This window comes from Rhineura floridana, chromosome 8, assembly GCF_030035675.1.
Source record: "Rhineura floridana isolate rRhiFlo1 chromosome 8, rRhiFlo1.hap2, whole genome shotgun sequence".
Classification (NCBI taxonomy): Eukaryota; Metazoa; Chordata; class Lepidosauria; order Squamata; family Rhineuridae; genus Rhineura; species Rhineura floridana.
This window is the reverse complement of record NC_084487.1, coordinates 66,301,940-66,318,944: the sequence shown is the minus strand read 5'-3', so window position 1 is coordinate 66,318,944 and position 17,005 is coordinate 66,301,940. Positions and strand designations below refer to the sequence as shown.

At 40.9% G+C, this 17,005-nt stretch overlaps 1 protein-coding gene across 4 annotated transcripts in view; it reads left to right on the top strand.

Annotated features, from left to right (window-relative positions):
- Window positions 1-17,005, top strand: part of SYT1 (synaptotagmin 1) — a 533,241-nt gene that overhangs the window by 350,658 nt on the left and 165,578 nt on the right. For 3 of the 4 annotated variants that reach the window (XM_061639661.1, XM_061639658.1, XM_061639660.1), the window contains 2 exons: window positions 3,835-3,895; window positions 15,736-15,939. In XM_061639661.1, coding sequence (XP_061495645.1) covers window positions 15,759-15,939 — 181 coding nt within the window. In that variant the 5' untranslated portion in view covers window positions 3,835-3,895; window positions 15,736-15,758. The remainder of the gene's footprint in view (window positions 1-3,834; window positions 3,896-15,735; window positions 15,940-17,005) is intronic. The other variant, XM_061639659.1, reaches the window with a different exon arrangement.

Below are 17,005 nucleotides of genomic sequence, written 5' to 3'. Positions count from 1 at the left end.
TTGGCAAACAGGAAGGGTCCTTAGAGTCATAGAATACTGGAATTGGAAGGGGCCTATAAGGCCATAGAGACCAACCCCTGCTCAATGCAGGAATCCAAGTTAAAGTATACCCAGCAGTGGCTGTCCAGCCACCTCTTGAATGCCTCCAGTGTTGGAGAGCTCATCGCCTCCCTAGGTAATTGGTTCCATTGTCATACTGCTGTAACACTTAGGAAATTTTTCCTGATGTTCAGCTGAAATCTGGCTTCCTGTAACTTGAGCAGATTATTCTGTGTCCTGCACTCTGGGATAACTGAGAAGAGATCCTGGCCCTTCTCTGTGTGACAACCTTTCAAGTACTTGAAGAGTTCTATCATATCTCCCCTCAGTTTTCTCTTCTCAAGGCTAAACTTGTCCAGTTCTTTCAGTCTCTCCTCACAAGGCTTTGTTTCCAGTCCCCGAATCATCCCTGTTGCCCTCCTCTGAACCTGTTCCAGTTTGTCTGCATCCTTCCTAAAGTGTGGTATCCGTAACTGGACGCAGTACTCAAGATGTGGCCTAACCAATGCCGAATAGAGGGCAACTAATTCTTCATGCAATTTGGAAATCATGCTTCTGCTAATGCAGCATAAAATTGCATTTGTCTCTTTTGCAGCCACATCACACTGTTGGCTCTTATTTAGCTTGTGATCAACAACAATACCAAGATCCTTCTCGCATGTGGTATTGCTGAGCCAAGTATCCCCCATCTTATAATTGTGTATTTGGTTTCTTTTTCCTAGGTGTAGAACTTTACACATATCCCTGTTAAATTTCATTCTGTTGTTTTTAACTCAGTGCTCCAGCCTATCAAGATCACTTTGAATTTCATTTCTGTCTTCCAAGGTATTAGCTTTTCCTCCCAATTTTATATCATCTGCAGATTTGATAAACATTCCCTGCACCTCCTCATACAAGTCATTAATAAAAATGTTGAAAAGCACTGGGCCCAGGACCAAGCCCTGCGGTACCCTGCCTGTTACCTCCCCCCAGTTTGAGAAGGAACCATTTAATAAGCACTCTTTGAATACGATTCTGTAGCCAACTGTGGATCCACCTGATAATTGTTCCATCCAGCCCACATTTAGCTAGAACTTTCCAGTGATGTCAGACTGACTGGTCTGTAGTTCCCAGGTTCCTCCTTTTTGCCCTTTTTGAAAATAGGGACAACATTAGCCCTCCTCCAGTCATCTGGCACTTCACCCGTCCTCCATGATTTCACAAGATTTCTTTCTATTTTTTTTATTTTTGTACTTCAAAAAATCCCTGAAAGATACATCAAAGGAAAGTAACCATCTTACATAAAAAGGAACAAAAATACACAGGAATATGTTCACCTTATCCAACCAATAACTAACAGATTGTTGGAGCTAAGCTTTCACCTTACTTCATATAATAACTTTCTAAGAACAACATAAATCCTGAACACAGCTCAGATATTGGAGCATAATTTTGGATATATTCAAGAAACCTTTGCAATTTATCAAACAAAAAACCACTATCATTCCTCCTCATTCCTTCTTGAAACCTCAAACGTTCTGCCACTTTAGCTATTACTGCATAATCCCAGACTTTCTCTCTCTGTTCTGTAATTGTTGGTACCATACTCATTCTCCAGTAGTTACCATATAGTATTCGTGCAGCCACTAAGACATGAAACTAGTTGTATGTGTTCTTTAAATAGTTTAACAAGAATATTTTGCAAATATCATACACAGTGGTCCTGAGAGTTCTTCAGCCACTTCCTTCAATACTCTGGGATACAGTTCATCGGACACTGAAGATTTGAACTCGTTCAAAGTGATTAGGTATTCCTTGACCATTTGTGTATCAATCTGAAGCTATAATACTGCCCCTTCAAGTGGTACTTCACATTTCCCAGGAGGGTCATAGACCCTCTTTTGGGAGAAGACTGAGCCAAAGTAGGAACTGAGCATTTTTGCCTTTTCTTTGTCATCTGTTATCATTTTGCCATCCTCAATGCTGTACCAACATTTCTTTTCTCTGTCTTTTACTATTGATGTACCTGAAGAAAGCTTTTTGGTTACTTTTAGCTTCCCTGGCTAACCTCCGCTCGTTCTCAGCTTTAGCCTTCCTGACACCATCCCTGCAATTCTGTGCTACCTGTCTGTGGCTTAGCTTCCTATATGTGACCTTTTTTTGTTGTTTTCAAGTCATCTCTAAGCTTTTTGTGAAGCCACATTGGCTTCTTCTGCTGTCTTCCACCTTTCCTTGTTGGCATTGTTTGCAATTGTTCCTTTAGAATTTACTTTGTTAGAAACTCCCACCCTTTTTAGACTCCTTTTCTCATTAGGGTTGCTTGCCATGGAACTTTACTTATCATTGTTCTGACTTCATTAAAATCAGCTTTCCTGAAATACAGGGTATGCATATGGGTACTCTCAGCTTGTGCTTCCTTTAAAATCAAGAACTCAGGGATAACATGGACACTTTTCCCCAGAATTCCCATAACTAGCACTTCATCCACTAAGTCACTATTGGTTAGTATCAAGTCAAGGATAACTGATCCTCTAGTTCCTTCCTCCACCTTCTGTAGGAGAAAGTTATCAGCAACACAAGTCAGGAATTTCTTGGAAGGGCAGCGTTTGGCAGAATTTGTTTCCCAACAGATGTCGGTGAAGTCTCCCTTTACTACAACACCATGCCTCCTTGAAAAATTGGCAATTTGCTTTTCAGAGGTTTCATCATTGTCTTCTCCTTGATTGGGTGGTTGGTAGATTCCAATCACCATGTTCCTTTTATTCCTTGCCCCATTTATTTTAATCCAGATACTCTCGGTGGGGCTACTAAGCTCATCCTCCTGTATTTCGGTGCAGGGATATATATTTTAAATATATAGTGTGACTCTGCCTCCCTTTCTATTCCTCCTGTTCTTTTTGAACAAGTTATATCCATCAATTGCTGTATTCCAGTCATGGGAATCATCCTACTAAATTTCAGTTATACCTATCAAGTCTCATTTATCCTCCTGTATTAAGAGTTCAAGTTTGTCCTGTTTGTTTCCCATACTCTGGGTATTAGTAAATAGACATCAAAGACCATGTGATTTATGGCTTGGCTTCCTTCATACATTTTTATGAAGACTATTATTAGGCCCCATTAGAGCTGTTCTCTCAGTTCCTGTACCTTTGTCAATCGTTACCTCCAAGTTTACATATCTCTCCCCCTTAGGATTGAGTTCTCCTGATGAAGTTCTCCATGTGGTGGCCAAACATATTCTTCCCAATCTTTGTGACGTGCAATCCATCACTTGCCAGCAGTCTATCTTCCAGGAAGCATAGCCCATGGTCCCAGAATCCAAATCTCTCAAGTCAGCACCACCTTCATAGCCAATCATTCACCCAGAGTATTTCCCTTTCCCTTTCTACTCCTCTGCTAAGTACTGGAAGGATGGATGAGAAATCATTTTACTGTAGTATTTTATGTAAATTTGAAATATAAAGTTTAAATCTTGTTCATTCATACATTTCGGCATGTTTTTATAATCTCAGCATTTGTAATCAATGCCACAAAGTTATTGGTTGGATGCCTTTTTCCTGAATGTCATACCTTATTTTGGGGGGCATAAGAGAGCAAGTTAGAGGTGGTATGTTATGACCAAGGCTGTGCACGGACCCCCAATCCAATTTGTGGCTCCGATTTCTAAACACAGATCAGGCCCAACCCAGTCTGGACAGATTCAGACACAATCAAACCCAATTCAGATCCCAATCCAGATATTACAACTCTCCAGAAATCCCATTGACCTACACTGCAAAATTGAAATGGCTGTAACTTTCTTGTTTTTTGACCTAGAGACACGAAATTTGGAGACATGGTAGCTGCTGTATAGGGGATTAAACCTGCCAAGTTTCAGGTGAGTAGCTCTAGGGTTTTTCATGCTAGCCACTTTTAAAATTTGTTTTTTTCAAATATAGTTGTTTTTGAAAGACCCTATCATACAGGTGGCAGATTGCCAACAGCAGTACTGTGCAAGGGAAAAATAAAAATACTATTTAATATTAATAATATTTATTGTAGATAGCAATTGGAAATAGTAGTAGTAGCAGTAGCAGTAGTAGTAGTAGTAATGTATAAACACACAAGCTGGCTTCTTCTTATGGTTTGTGGGTAAAAAAGGTAAAGGTGTCCCCGCACTTGTAGTGCGAGTCATTTCCGACTCTTAGGGTGATGTCTTGTGATGTTTACTAGGCAGACCGTATTTATGGGGTGGGATTGCCAGTACCTTCTCCGGCCTTTCTTTACCCCCCAGCATATGCCGGGTGCCAGCAACTGGAAAATAAAACAACCACAACAATACTGAATATAGAAAGCTGTGGCTAAATATGCCCAGTAGGTTTAATAATTCTTAGCAATGAGAATTGATTAAAAAAAAAAAACACAGACACAAATAACAAACTTTTTTTTAAAAAAAATGTGAATAGGGATGGGACTGGGACTGATTGGAAAATAATAGAAAACATACGCAAGCTGAACAAATGCCACCCAGCCCTCGCCAAACATTTCTAAGAGACAGAACTTATAAAAGTTTTCTGCATGTTATGACTTCACACCTTCCAAGCACTGTGATTGCACAGCGTTGGTTGGCATTCTAGCTTTCCTTCCTATCTCTCCACCCTGGTGTTCTTCTTTATGGTGTTGTAATTGCTCCATTTCAGAGGCATCCTGTCTGGGTTCATTAGAGACTGTTCTGAGCTACAGATCTGTACAAATCTCAACAAACAGATTTGGGACTAGCCAATCCGCTCTGTAGAGATGTGTAGCTGCTTCAGCTTGATCTGGACACGATACAAATAGGTCCAAATCAGTCTTATTTGGTTTGTTATTTCTGATTTGTACAAATACAGTGCACAGCCTTAGTTATGACTCAAGTAGCAATTTTAATTTTAGATTACATTGGGAAATCCCTGAACTTTCTGACAATGATTGGTGCTAGAGATACAATAACTATTATAGCTTTGACTTCAGATTACAATATTTTTGCATGAACTAAATTGTCCTGGATCTGTTGAGGTTCTAATTGCTTTAAACATCTCACTGTAGGCTATATACATGCAGTTTGCTTCCTCCATATTTATTTATTTATTTATTTCCCAAAGTTCCAACCAGACGGAACCCAGGGCGGCAAACAACAACACTAAAAGCACTTTAAAATATCTTAAAAACAAAAGACTTTAAAACATATTAAAACAAAACATCTTTAAAAACAAATTTAAAAATCAACTTTAAAAACATCTTAAAAAGCAATTCCAGCAGAGACGCAGACTGGGACAAAGTCTCTACTTAAAAGACTTGTTGAAAGAGGAAGGTCTTCAATAGGCACCAAAAAGATAACAGAGATGGCACCTGCCTTATATTTAAGGGTAGGGAATTCAAAGTGTCAGTGCCACAACACTAAATATCTGTTCCCTATATTGTGCAGAATGGACCTCCTGATAAGATGGTATCTGCAGGAGGCCCTCACCTGCAGAGTGCAGTGATCAACTGGGTATATAAAGAGTAAGTTGTCCTTTCAAGTATCCTGGTCCCAAGTTGCATAGGACTTTGTATACCAAAACCAGAACCTTGAATTTAACCCGGTAGCTTATGGGCAGCTAGTGCAATTCTTTCAGCAGAGGGGTGACATGTTGATGATACCCTGCCCTAGTGAGCAGTCCTGCTGCCACATTTTGCACCAGCTGCAGCTTCCAGACCAACCACAAGGGCAGCCCCACATAGAACACATTACAGTAATCCAGCCTGGAGCTTACCAGTTCATGGACAACAGTGGTCAGACTCTCTTAGTCCAGACACAACGGCAGCTTTCTTACCAGCCGAAGCTAGTAAAAAGCACTTCTAGCCACTGAGGTCACCTGGGCAACAAAGATAGATCCAGGAACGTCCCCCAGATAATGAACCTGTTTGTTTAGAGGAAATATGACCCCATCCAAAGCAGTCAACTGACCAATTATCCAAACTTGGAAACCACCATCCCACAGCACCTCCTTCTTGCTAGGATTCAGACTTAGTTTATTGGCCCTCATCCAGTCCACCACCAAGTCCAGGCACTGGTCCAGGGCTTATATGGCCTCTCGTGATTCAGATGTTATAGAGGAATAGAGCTGGGTATCATCAGTGTGTTGCTGACACCTCGCCCCCAATCTCCTGATGACTGCTCCCAAGGGCTTCATATAGACGTTAAACAGCATGGGGAGACTAGATGGTACCCACAGCACAACTGCCAGGGGGCCATCTCACCAAGTCTGCTCAGAAGAATACAGTGGTCAATGGTATCAAACACTGCTGAGAGATCAAGTAAGAATAATGGGCACACACCCCTGTCTCTCTGCTAATAAAGGTCATCCATCAGGGCAACAAGGCCAATTCACTTCCATAACCAGGCCTGGACCCAGACTGGAATGGGTCAAGATAATCTGTTTCATACAAGAGTACTTAGAATTGCTGTGGCACAACTCTCTCGACCATCTTCCCTAAAAAGGGAGTATTTGCAACCAGGCGATAGTTGTTACCAGTAGTCTAGTGGCAAATTCAGAAGTATAGGGTCCCTTCATTATAGTCACAGCCATGCCCCTCCCTCTTTCTTTGCTGCTGGGTTGAGAATGAGATCCTTGTTAATGCCTTCTCCCGCAACAACAGCCATCTCTAGGAGTCAATAAGCATGAAAAAGGAGAGTGTTAGCTACTAAAATGTCTTATCTGTGGCTGACTCACCTCCTTTCACTCTGATTGGCTCCAATCAGCAGGAAAGGACAAGGAAGCATGTTAGAAGACTCTTCTCAGTGGCTAACACACTCTCCTTTCATGTTGATTGATTCATAGGATGCTGGAAACATAGAGACCCTGCTCCCAAAAACGTAAGGGGTCTGAGACCCTGGACAACTATACCACTGGTTGTCACAAACCGATAGGTCCAGGGTGGGCTTTTTCAGGACCTGTCAGATCACTGCCACTTTCAGGGGCGTTGGGACTACTCCATATCACAAAGACACATTGACCACACCATGGATCTACTCAGTCACACCCCCTCAGCAAGCTTTAATAAGCAAGAATAAGCAGGCTCGCCTGCACTGGCTTCCAATTTGCTTCCGGGGCAGACTCAAAGTGCTGGTTTTGACCTATAAAGCCTTATACAGCGCGGGACCACAATACCTGTTGGAACGCCTCTCCCAATACGAACCTGCCCGGACACTGCGTTCTTCATCGAAGGCCCTCCTCTGAGCTCCGACTCATAGAGAAGCTCGGAGGGTGGTAACAAGAACTAGGGCCTTCTCAGTGGTGGCCCCCGAATTGTGGAACAGTCTCCCCGATGAGGTGCGCTTGGCGCCGACATTGTTATCCTTTCGGCGCCAAGTTAAAACCTTCCTCTTTTCCAAGGCTTTTAATTTAATTTAATTTAGGTTTAAAACCTGCTGTAATTGTTTTTAGATTTTTTATTTTTTGTATTTTTCATTGTATGTTATTGGATTTTATTGTATATATCTGTTTGCATTCTTGTTCACTGCCCAGAGAGCTATGCTAGTCGGGCGGTATAGAAATTTAATAAATAATAATAAATAAGAAGAAGAAGAAGAAGGGCAAGGGTCAAGAGGACACGTTGCTGGCCGCATCGTCACAAGCACCTTGTCCACGTCATCAACTGAAACTGATCCCAAGATGTTGTGGCAGATGTTGCACTGGACACCTCACTGGGGACTACTGTAGATGGGGCATCAGATTGCTACAGAGCTGAGCTACTTTACTCTCAAAGGTCCTTGCAAACAATTCACAGTGGGCTTCCGAAGCATCTAAAACTCCATTTCCTGGAGTTGATATCAACAGACCCCTGACAATAACAGAAAAGCTCCACTGGATGACTACTTGAGAATGCCTTATTTGCCGCCCTCACTGCCACACAGTAGGCATGGTAATGATGTTTTAGTCATGCCCAATCAGCCTCACAGCATGTCTTTCACCACTTGCAGTCTAGCCGTCATCTAACCTATTTTATTGTCCTTAATTCACTGGTGTACCAAGGTGCAAACTGGGGTCCACAATGCCAAGAAGGTGCTCAGGGGCAACCATGTTAAGAGCCTGATACATTTCACTGTTTCCACAGCATAACAAGGGTCACCTGTTCTATCTACTGGAAACTCCCCCAGGGTGTTTAGGAATCCAGTGGATTCCATTTGTCTTTGGGGCCAGACTATCTTAAGCTGTCCACCACCCCTGCAGCAGAGGATTGGAGCTGTACGTCTAAAATTCACCAAGAAGTGGTCTAACTACAACAGTGGTGTGACATCCACCCCCCTTATCTGCAGACCACCCTTTCCTCCATCTGGAGCAGAAACTAAATTGAGGGTGTGTGCCCTGCCTTATATGTTGGTCCAGTGACAACCTGAAACAATCCCATGGTTGTCATGGAGATGAGTTCCAAGCCGGAACACTAGAAGCAACCTCAGCATGGACATTAAAATCACCTAGGATTATTGTTCTGGGCTGCTCCAATACCACAGCCAAGACAGCCTCCGCCAGTTTAGTCAGAGAAGCTCCCAGGCAGCAGGGTGGATGGTACATCAGCAGCAACCCTAGTTTACTCTCTCCTTGGCCTGACACCAGGTGCAGGCCCTCACAGAGATGGAAGTTCTGTAGACCATAGTAACCCCTCCCCTGTCATCCTTGCAGCCTGTGCTGGTGTTACACCAAGTAACCAGGTGAGCAAAGCTGGGTCTGGTCAAGTCCTTCCAGCTCATATGAAACTCTAGAGATGTCTATGTGATTTTACATCACTGTAATCTAAGGAAGCTCCAGCTATAGAATGTTGAACAAAGGACATGTTGGATCTAACAATAAAAAAAGATATATTGCATAATAGATGCAGACTCGTTTCTTCACACTTGCATACCCCTCTTTATCCTAGGCCTAGGCAATCAGGAGGCATTATCAGAGTTGAAGGGCATATTCCAGCCAGAGTAAAACACTCAAAGAGGGTTGGTGAGGAGTATGGCTCAGGAGTGTGTGTGCCCTGGGAAGAGTCCTAAGGGCCAGGCAGGGAGTCTTAGAGGGTCATGTTTGGCCCCCAGATGTGAGGTTCCCCACCCGTGGGATACTACTATATAGCTTAAACGTTCTGTACCATCTTTGTGGAGAGCCAGTGTGGTGTAGTGGTTAAGGTGTTGGACTACAACCTAGGAGACCAGGGTTCGAATCCCCACACAGCCATGAAGCTCACTAGGTGACCTTGGGCCAGTCATAGCCTCTCAGCCTCAGAGGAAGGCAATGATAAACCACCTCTGAATATCGCTTACCATGAAAAACCCTATTCATAGGGTCACCATAAGTTGGAATCAACTTGAAGGCAGTCCATTTCCATTTCACCATCTTTGTGATGATGCTTGTTTATGCACTGTCACAAATCTTAAGTTATTGCACAGAACTTTCTTCCAGTCAGGATTTTATTTTACTTTAGCTTGCTATCTATTAACTGTCTTTGGCATATAACAGTTAGAGGCTTTACAGCAAATCTCAGAGCATTTGTGCATGCCTCATTAAATGTAGTGACCTCTAACTGCACTGTGAGTCCACCAAGGATTGTTCCTGGAGATCAGAGGACTCTACTTGTTTCATTATTTTTCCTTTCTTTAAAAAAAGGGAGAAAAAGAGAAATGTAGCACTTTACATTGGCACTCCCAATACAATTTCCAAATGTGATGCCAAAATTGGAAGCAAATAAATTACAACATTTGATTTAATTTTTAATTAACTGAAAGTCATCACTGCAAATTGTGTCTTCCATTACAAGCCAGAATTCTCAACTGCCAGACCTGAAATAATTAAGCAATATATTATAATTAAGAAATGTAATTTTAATTTAATTATGATATATCGTACAACTGTTTCTGATTTAGTTGACATTCATTGAGAAAATGCTATAATATCCAATACCACTCCAATATGAAGCTGACTATCTGGCAGTCTCTAGAACCCAGAGAGATACTGTTTTTCTGTTTAGAAACAATCAGCTTGCAGTGAAAATATTTGTTGCTTAGGTTGCAAACCCATGCACATTTCCCATTGAAGTACGTCTGAATAAACATACATAGGGTCAGGTTGTTACTGCAATTTTATGTAAGAGAATATAGTAAAGGATGCATGAGCCAAAATGTTCAGAATCTATAGTGATTTTTCCTCTGTGGACCTCAGTGAACTGTGTGGACTCACCACACTGGCATTTTAAAAACTCTGAAGCCTTTTTTCCCCCCTTGAATTCTAGTCTGCATTTGGTTGAACTGTGGTGTACTTATTAAAGTTGCTGCTGGCCTTTTTAAATTTATTGGGGTGGGGGTGTTTAAAAATTTATACTTGTCCAATATTAAAAGAAACTGAGCCCAAAAAACAAAAAAAATAACAAAATATATAACAATCCCTATTAAAATCACAAATATTAACATTAAAGCTGAAGGCCCATAGCAAAATCTAAAATAGCCAATAGCTTGCTTTTCACATCATGATAAGTCAAGCTGTGGTTTACTGTGACCTTATAACGGTGCTGAAGCTTATAGCCACTTTGCTCCTCCCCAATTCCTTTTAGCTCAGTGCAGTATGGCAGCTAAGGCAAAGTTTGCTTCAGGATGTCATCCAAACCTGGGATTGTCATTAACCTCTCCCTTTCTTAACCACAAGCTGTAACCTTAGGACAAACTTTGGCTTTGCTGCCAATGGACATTGAGAATGGACATAAAAATTAAGGTAGGGCTTAACAGAACAAATGCATTTGTGGAGGATATTTGCCACTTTGCAATAGGGGAAACTGGATATCAGAGCATCTTGACTACTGTCAAACAATGTATTCATAACAGAAATGAGATAGATCTCAACATGATTGTCTAGGAGTACTCAATGGGACTTCTGAAAAGATTTGTACAGGATTAGAGCCTTACCTGTATTCCAAATGCAAGATTAATTTTCTACCCACTGGACGAATACTGGTTTGTATGAGCTGCATGTATTCTTCCTTGGACTCTGGTGCAGTTCTGTGCACATTCAGAGCATTGTTGTGCATTTTACACACTTAAATGAGTGGCTAGAAGTTCTGGTGGAGCACTGCTTGGGCTTGGCATCCTTTCAAACAAGGTTGGGGAACCTCTGGCTCTCCAGATGTTGTTGGACTCCAACTCCAATCAGCTCCAGCCAGCGTGGGCAATGGTCAGAGACTATGGGAGTTGTAGTCCAGCAACTTCTGGAGGGCCCACCCCTGCTTTTTAAGATAGAACAATTTTAACTTGTGATGCTATTGCAATATTTGAGTTATTTACAATCCATGCATAGAACGCAAGTGGAGGCCAACATCATGTGCACTCCTACAAGGCAGCAGATCTGCTTCCTCACATAAAATTTCCAAAGAAAAAGACTTGAAACCACAAGGTGCCTTCAGCTCATTCTGCTCCTGTATCTCCCTGTCTGTTCCAAAAATTGCTTCATTATATTATTAATCAATTAATTAATTAATGTTAATATTTATTAGCCGCTTTTTTCAGAATCAAACTCAAAGCAACTTACAAAGGAATCTCAAAAACATATTCAAAAATAAAGATCAAACACAATGCAAAAATATCAAAATACTGTATCAAGCAGAACTCAAGAAAAAACAATACAATAAATAAATAATTCTCAGTATTCATAATGTACGTCAAATACAGTACAGCATTTTAACATACATTTGGGAGTCATCTTACGAGTCTAGTCAATCATTTAATAAACTAAGTAGATAGAAATAATTAGATAAAGAGACATTCTCATGGATACTCTCCTTATTCTTTTAATCTGGATCTAGTTTCCTTTATAGGGCAAGTCTGAAAAGACTTATTTGATTTCAGACTCATGAGAACTTTGTTTTCTTGTTTGTCCCTACAGGGGGATAATAGATCTTGTAATAGCCATGTGACGGTTCTGAATTTGAATGTTATTAGGAAAAGTCAGAGAGGAATTCCTCCTCCCCCTCCTGAGGGCTTGCTGGTGTTTTGTTCTAGTAGCCTCCCTGAATTTCATAGGGGAGGTTTCCTTTAAATTTAGTGGCTTCCTTCTGAGATAAGTAGTGGACAGAGGGGGTTTGGACTGAATAGGCCCCATTGTGGGACTGAGAATACTTCAGTGTGTTCCAAACCTCCATGCATATATTGGGATGCCTAACTCCCAATTGCACACACCCCTTTGAGCCATTTGAATAGTGTGTATTAAGCAACTAAACTTCTCCCAGCAAAACTCCTGATAGATAATATCAATCACGCAATAGAGCTCACTTCTCAATAAATGAACCTCATGAGTTCTTCAGTTACAGACAGGTAGAATTGTAAGCTTTGTTACAGGCTCTGGTAGTTTATTCTCAAAACAATTTTTAAGAGTAGAAACTGGCTGAAATACAGTCAAATTATCTTACTCAGAATTGGTAACTCCCTACTGTTACGGGTTATCTATCCATCCAAAAACATAGTCTCATACTCACTCAGAGTCCATGTGGACTCCTCTGTTAGTCGGCTGACAAGGCTATCATCCAGAGAACTGTTCACATTAGGGGTGTTTTTTTAACAAATCAAAGTTCACTTGGCTCTCCCCTGGAACATCCAAGACAGGTGACAAAATCCTATCTATAGGGATTTTTGCAAGATGAAAATTAATTTCAGTTTGCACTGGAGACTTTAAAGGATTTTCAAGACTAACTTTCCAGTAATGGTGGGCTCTCTCATGCTCTCCTCTGTGCTTATAAAAATTGCTGGGAGAGCAAATGTCATTATACCAGATTCTACCAGAGCACATAGCACAGAAATCCTAGCTGCAACTCCTGACACTACTTGTTTAAGTAGTGTTATTTCATTAAAGATTTGTCCAGCAAATGCAGATATCAGGAGACAGTGGTCCCCTAAAAGGGCTATGGGGGCTGTATTAGTCTCATCCAACCCATTTTAAGGCATGATCTCCAACCTCTGTATTTTAAAGTCATAAACAAAGGACCCATCTTTATGTAAAAAACACCATCATTTCCAGAGGCATATGAGGCACAGGAGCCAACAGCTTTAGTTATTTCATGCATAGATACCTTCCCTTTCCCTTTAGCATGGAAATATCAGATGTGCCACTGTTTCCAAATTCTGATGGCTTTCCAATTCCAAACATTCCCAAGAGATCTCTATATCAAGAAACTATCTTTGAAAAATTAGCTCCCATAGAGAGACATACATTGGCAGTCCTGGACAATTAAGAAATTGTTGTGTTGGGTTTCAAGGAGAAAACAATACATACTCAAGCCTTTAAACACAAATTGCAACATACATAAGTAGATTGAAGGAAAAGCTCCACCCAGCAGCTAGAACTGGAAGAGAACGACAAGAGTGCAATTAGGCCAAAAAGCACTAACTTGACCTATTAACATACACAACAGAAATAATCACATTCTTTTGTCAAATCCCAGTTTGTGGTTAGACATTGCTTTAAGGAAAAGCTCATATTCATAATCTCAACCATAGTAACCAGACAGCAATCTCACAACAGTATGATCCATAAACAGCCATGCTGTGCTGATGCCAAGCTACTGTCAGAATAGCTAGATGATTCCCAGCAATCCACAAGCATATGCCAGAAGTATCTGTGATTTCCAAGGCTGAAAAGTGACAGAGCAGTTCAGAAAAAAATAACTGTGTCACTAAGATTGTTAAATGTACCTAAAAAGGCATCTTTCATGACAGTTTGAAAAAGCTGGAATATGACCTTAATTAATCCAGCCCAAGGTTCTGCAATTTAGTTTAACTGACGCTCACTAAGTTAAAAAGAACACTTAAGACTGAATCCAAAGGTTGTGAGAGCAGCAAATGACAGGATCTTTCCCATCCTGTCTTCCCTCCTGCAGCCCCCTGCCCTCCCCCAAAAACATATCCAGGCAATTGTGATACCCTACTGAATAGCATCAGCTGTAACGTGGGGGGCTGCAGGAGTGGAAATAGAATTGCCCAAAACTGAGTGGAGGCATCTTGCTCAGAGTCCACAGTATTCTGGAAGGTCAACTAACTCACCAGACATGCTTTTTCATGGAGCACAGGGCAGCTGGAATGAGGCAATGGGAAATATCCTTGGGGAAGAAGCCTTCTCCTCACAGAACTATTGAATCCAATCCATATTGCTTGACTGTCTCTTACTCCACCCCCAAGAGTAAATAGGTTAAAATAAAGCATGATGGTACATATAGTGTAGTGGCATGATGTTGTAGGTAAGATACTGAGGTGAAAACAAGAAATCCCTGGTTCGAATCTTGTTTTTCTGCCGTGCATTTGCTTCGCAACCTTTTCAGCCCTTCTCCTCATTAGAAGTTAACACTGCAAATGCTGAGCCGGTTTCTCCATTTTGGGAATTACTATTTACATCACTTTGAAATGTAAGCATATGGATAGTCATTGTAGCTGGAAGAATAAAGAAAGCAGTTATCATCTGATTCAGTTATCCATATTGAACAGTTACAATTGGGATCCAAAGTGATGTAGAATTTGTCTGCAAGTTGTGATTGATTGATTTATACAGTTGGATGCTTCTTAAATCTCTTGGCTTGCTAAGTCTTTCATTTTATTCATTTTTGGGGGAGGGGGATTTAAAAAATCCCGGTGGGAAACTACAGGCTTAGTTCTTTCTGGAAGAGTGCAAACAACTGTATACATAGAGTAATAATGAATTATTGTTATCTCTCAAATCCCTTTTCTCTCTGTTTTTTTTAAATTAAAAAATGAGAATTATGATTCAGATTAATCTTATTTAGGACAAGGCATGACATCAGAACAGTCTGTTCAGAAAGAACTAAAGCAAACATTTGAGCCAACCTTCAGGCACTATTCAGATTGTTCTAATGCCAGCTCCATAAAAGAGCTTTGCTTTATGCTATAGCCCAAATAAAGATGTCACAAAATGCCCATGAAACAAGCATTAAGTTAAAAGTACGTTAATGTAGGAACATATTTATTTAAACACTCTGGGTGTTCCAATCTGGATGCAGCTCAACTACCCACAGATGCAGTGGTTTCATCAGTATGCAAACAAGAAAAGTAAATAATTTAACAGAACATTGTCTGAAGCAAATGTCAGCAAGGAAAATTGCTTTCAATAAATATGGCTCAAGAGTAAAATGGAGCCAATTTTCTGAATAATGTACAGTTCTGCTTAAGTAGGGTGCACTGGTGGTTACAGAGTTCAGGGAAGCTTGGAGGTGTTTTAATTATTCTGTTGTAATTACTTCCTATGTTAGTGACTAGTGGTGCTCTGAAACTTTCCATACGAAGACACAGATACAAATAATTATGCAAATGCAGTGAAATGTTTGTATATATGGAACTGCTGTCTGCTAGTTTTCTTATACATTCAAAAAGAAAGGGCAGAATCCAAAGTTTAAACAACAGATGCCTAGCCATATTGTGATATCCAACAGAAGTAACTGTCTGAGGCTCAGTAGTGTTGAAAAGGAGTCGAGACATAAGAAAAAGCAGCAGCTATTACCTTCTGGAAAAGTTTTTTTCCCTGTGGTCCAATAAATATTGTATGAACCAACATGTACACAATATGATAATGATGTGATATTTATCCAGTAAGCAGGTGCACCAATTGAGGTTACTGCTGTCTGGTTTATTGTTGAGCAAAAGATGCATTTTAACCTTTTGAACATTTTTTTCCTCCTCTGTTTTGTTTTCAGTCTTAGTTTCCCTGTGGACGAAAATGGCAAAAGAAAGTCAACATCAGGCCCTAGCGGCGCCACTAAGCACCACTGTTGCGGCTGCAGTAGCAAGTAATGTCACAGATACAGCAATTCCTGGAGGAGCAGGAAAGGGGGGTCCAAAAGAAGATGCCTTTTCAAAGTTAAAGGAGAAATTTATGAATGAGCTGAACAAAATCCCATGTAAGTAACATAAAACTTGGGTAGAAATTTCCATCTCCATTGCTGCTGTTGACACTGGAGAACTGTTTGAAAAAGACATGCATTTATTAATGCTCCTTCATTGAACCAGAGTGATGTTTGAGAAATACTATTTATTAATTAGATTTTTTTTCTACAGCAAAAAAATGCTAAAGAAATGCATATGCATGCTTTGATTTCTTTAAAGATATATATTTGACTTATGTCCATATATTTGCCCTGATTACTAAAGCTGCAATCCTGTGCACTGCTTGCTGGGAGTGACCATGAAAGTCCATTTGTCAGAAAAGAAGGGGAAATTCAGAAAGTAGTGCAGAGATAACCCATAAGCACGGGTAAGGATTGGGAGCAAGCTCTCCTCAGGATTACTTGACCTTTTGGTAAACTGGATGCACTTGCTTGTTATTGTAAGTTAATAATTTACTGTGAAAGCGCAGGTTGTTCCTGCTTCGTTCTTCCACGCTAGTGAGCAGGAGCAACAAACCACAATCCTTGGCTTATTGTTATGTCTGAATCAGGAACAACATTTATTTTGTTCCAAACAATCTGTAGTCAAGGTTTGTTCTTGATTTCCTGATTGTGGCTTGTTTAATCAAACAATCAATGCTTGTTACATCCCCAGTTTGGAAGTAACCCTAACCCAACCATAGTTTATTGTTACTCTTTCTCACTAGCAGGAGGGAGCAAAGTGGGAGTGATATGCTCATTCACTGTAAGCCATTAACCCAGTAGCAGTCAGTGGGTTAGCAAAGGAGGAATGGTGTTGTACACCTAGCTTCTGGATGCCAAGCGTCGCTGCAACTTACCACAAGGGGGTGAGGCAAGGCATGGTGCAGGTGTAACGACAGAGCCAATCTGATGCTTCTGCCACCACATTGTTCTGAGTTGCCCATGCCTTGCTACTGCCCCTCTCCCTCTTAATGAGTGGCAGCGACTCTCGATGTCCAAAATCCAGGTGTGCAACACCACCCTGCCTTCGCTGGCCCACTGACCACTACTGGATTAACTATGGCTTACAATGTTGTCAACACAATGAGTGAGTGAGTGT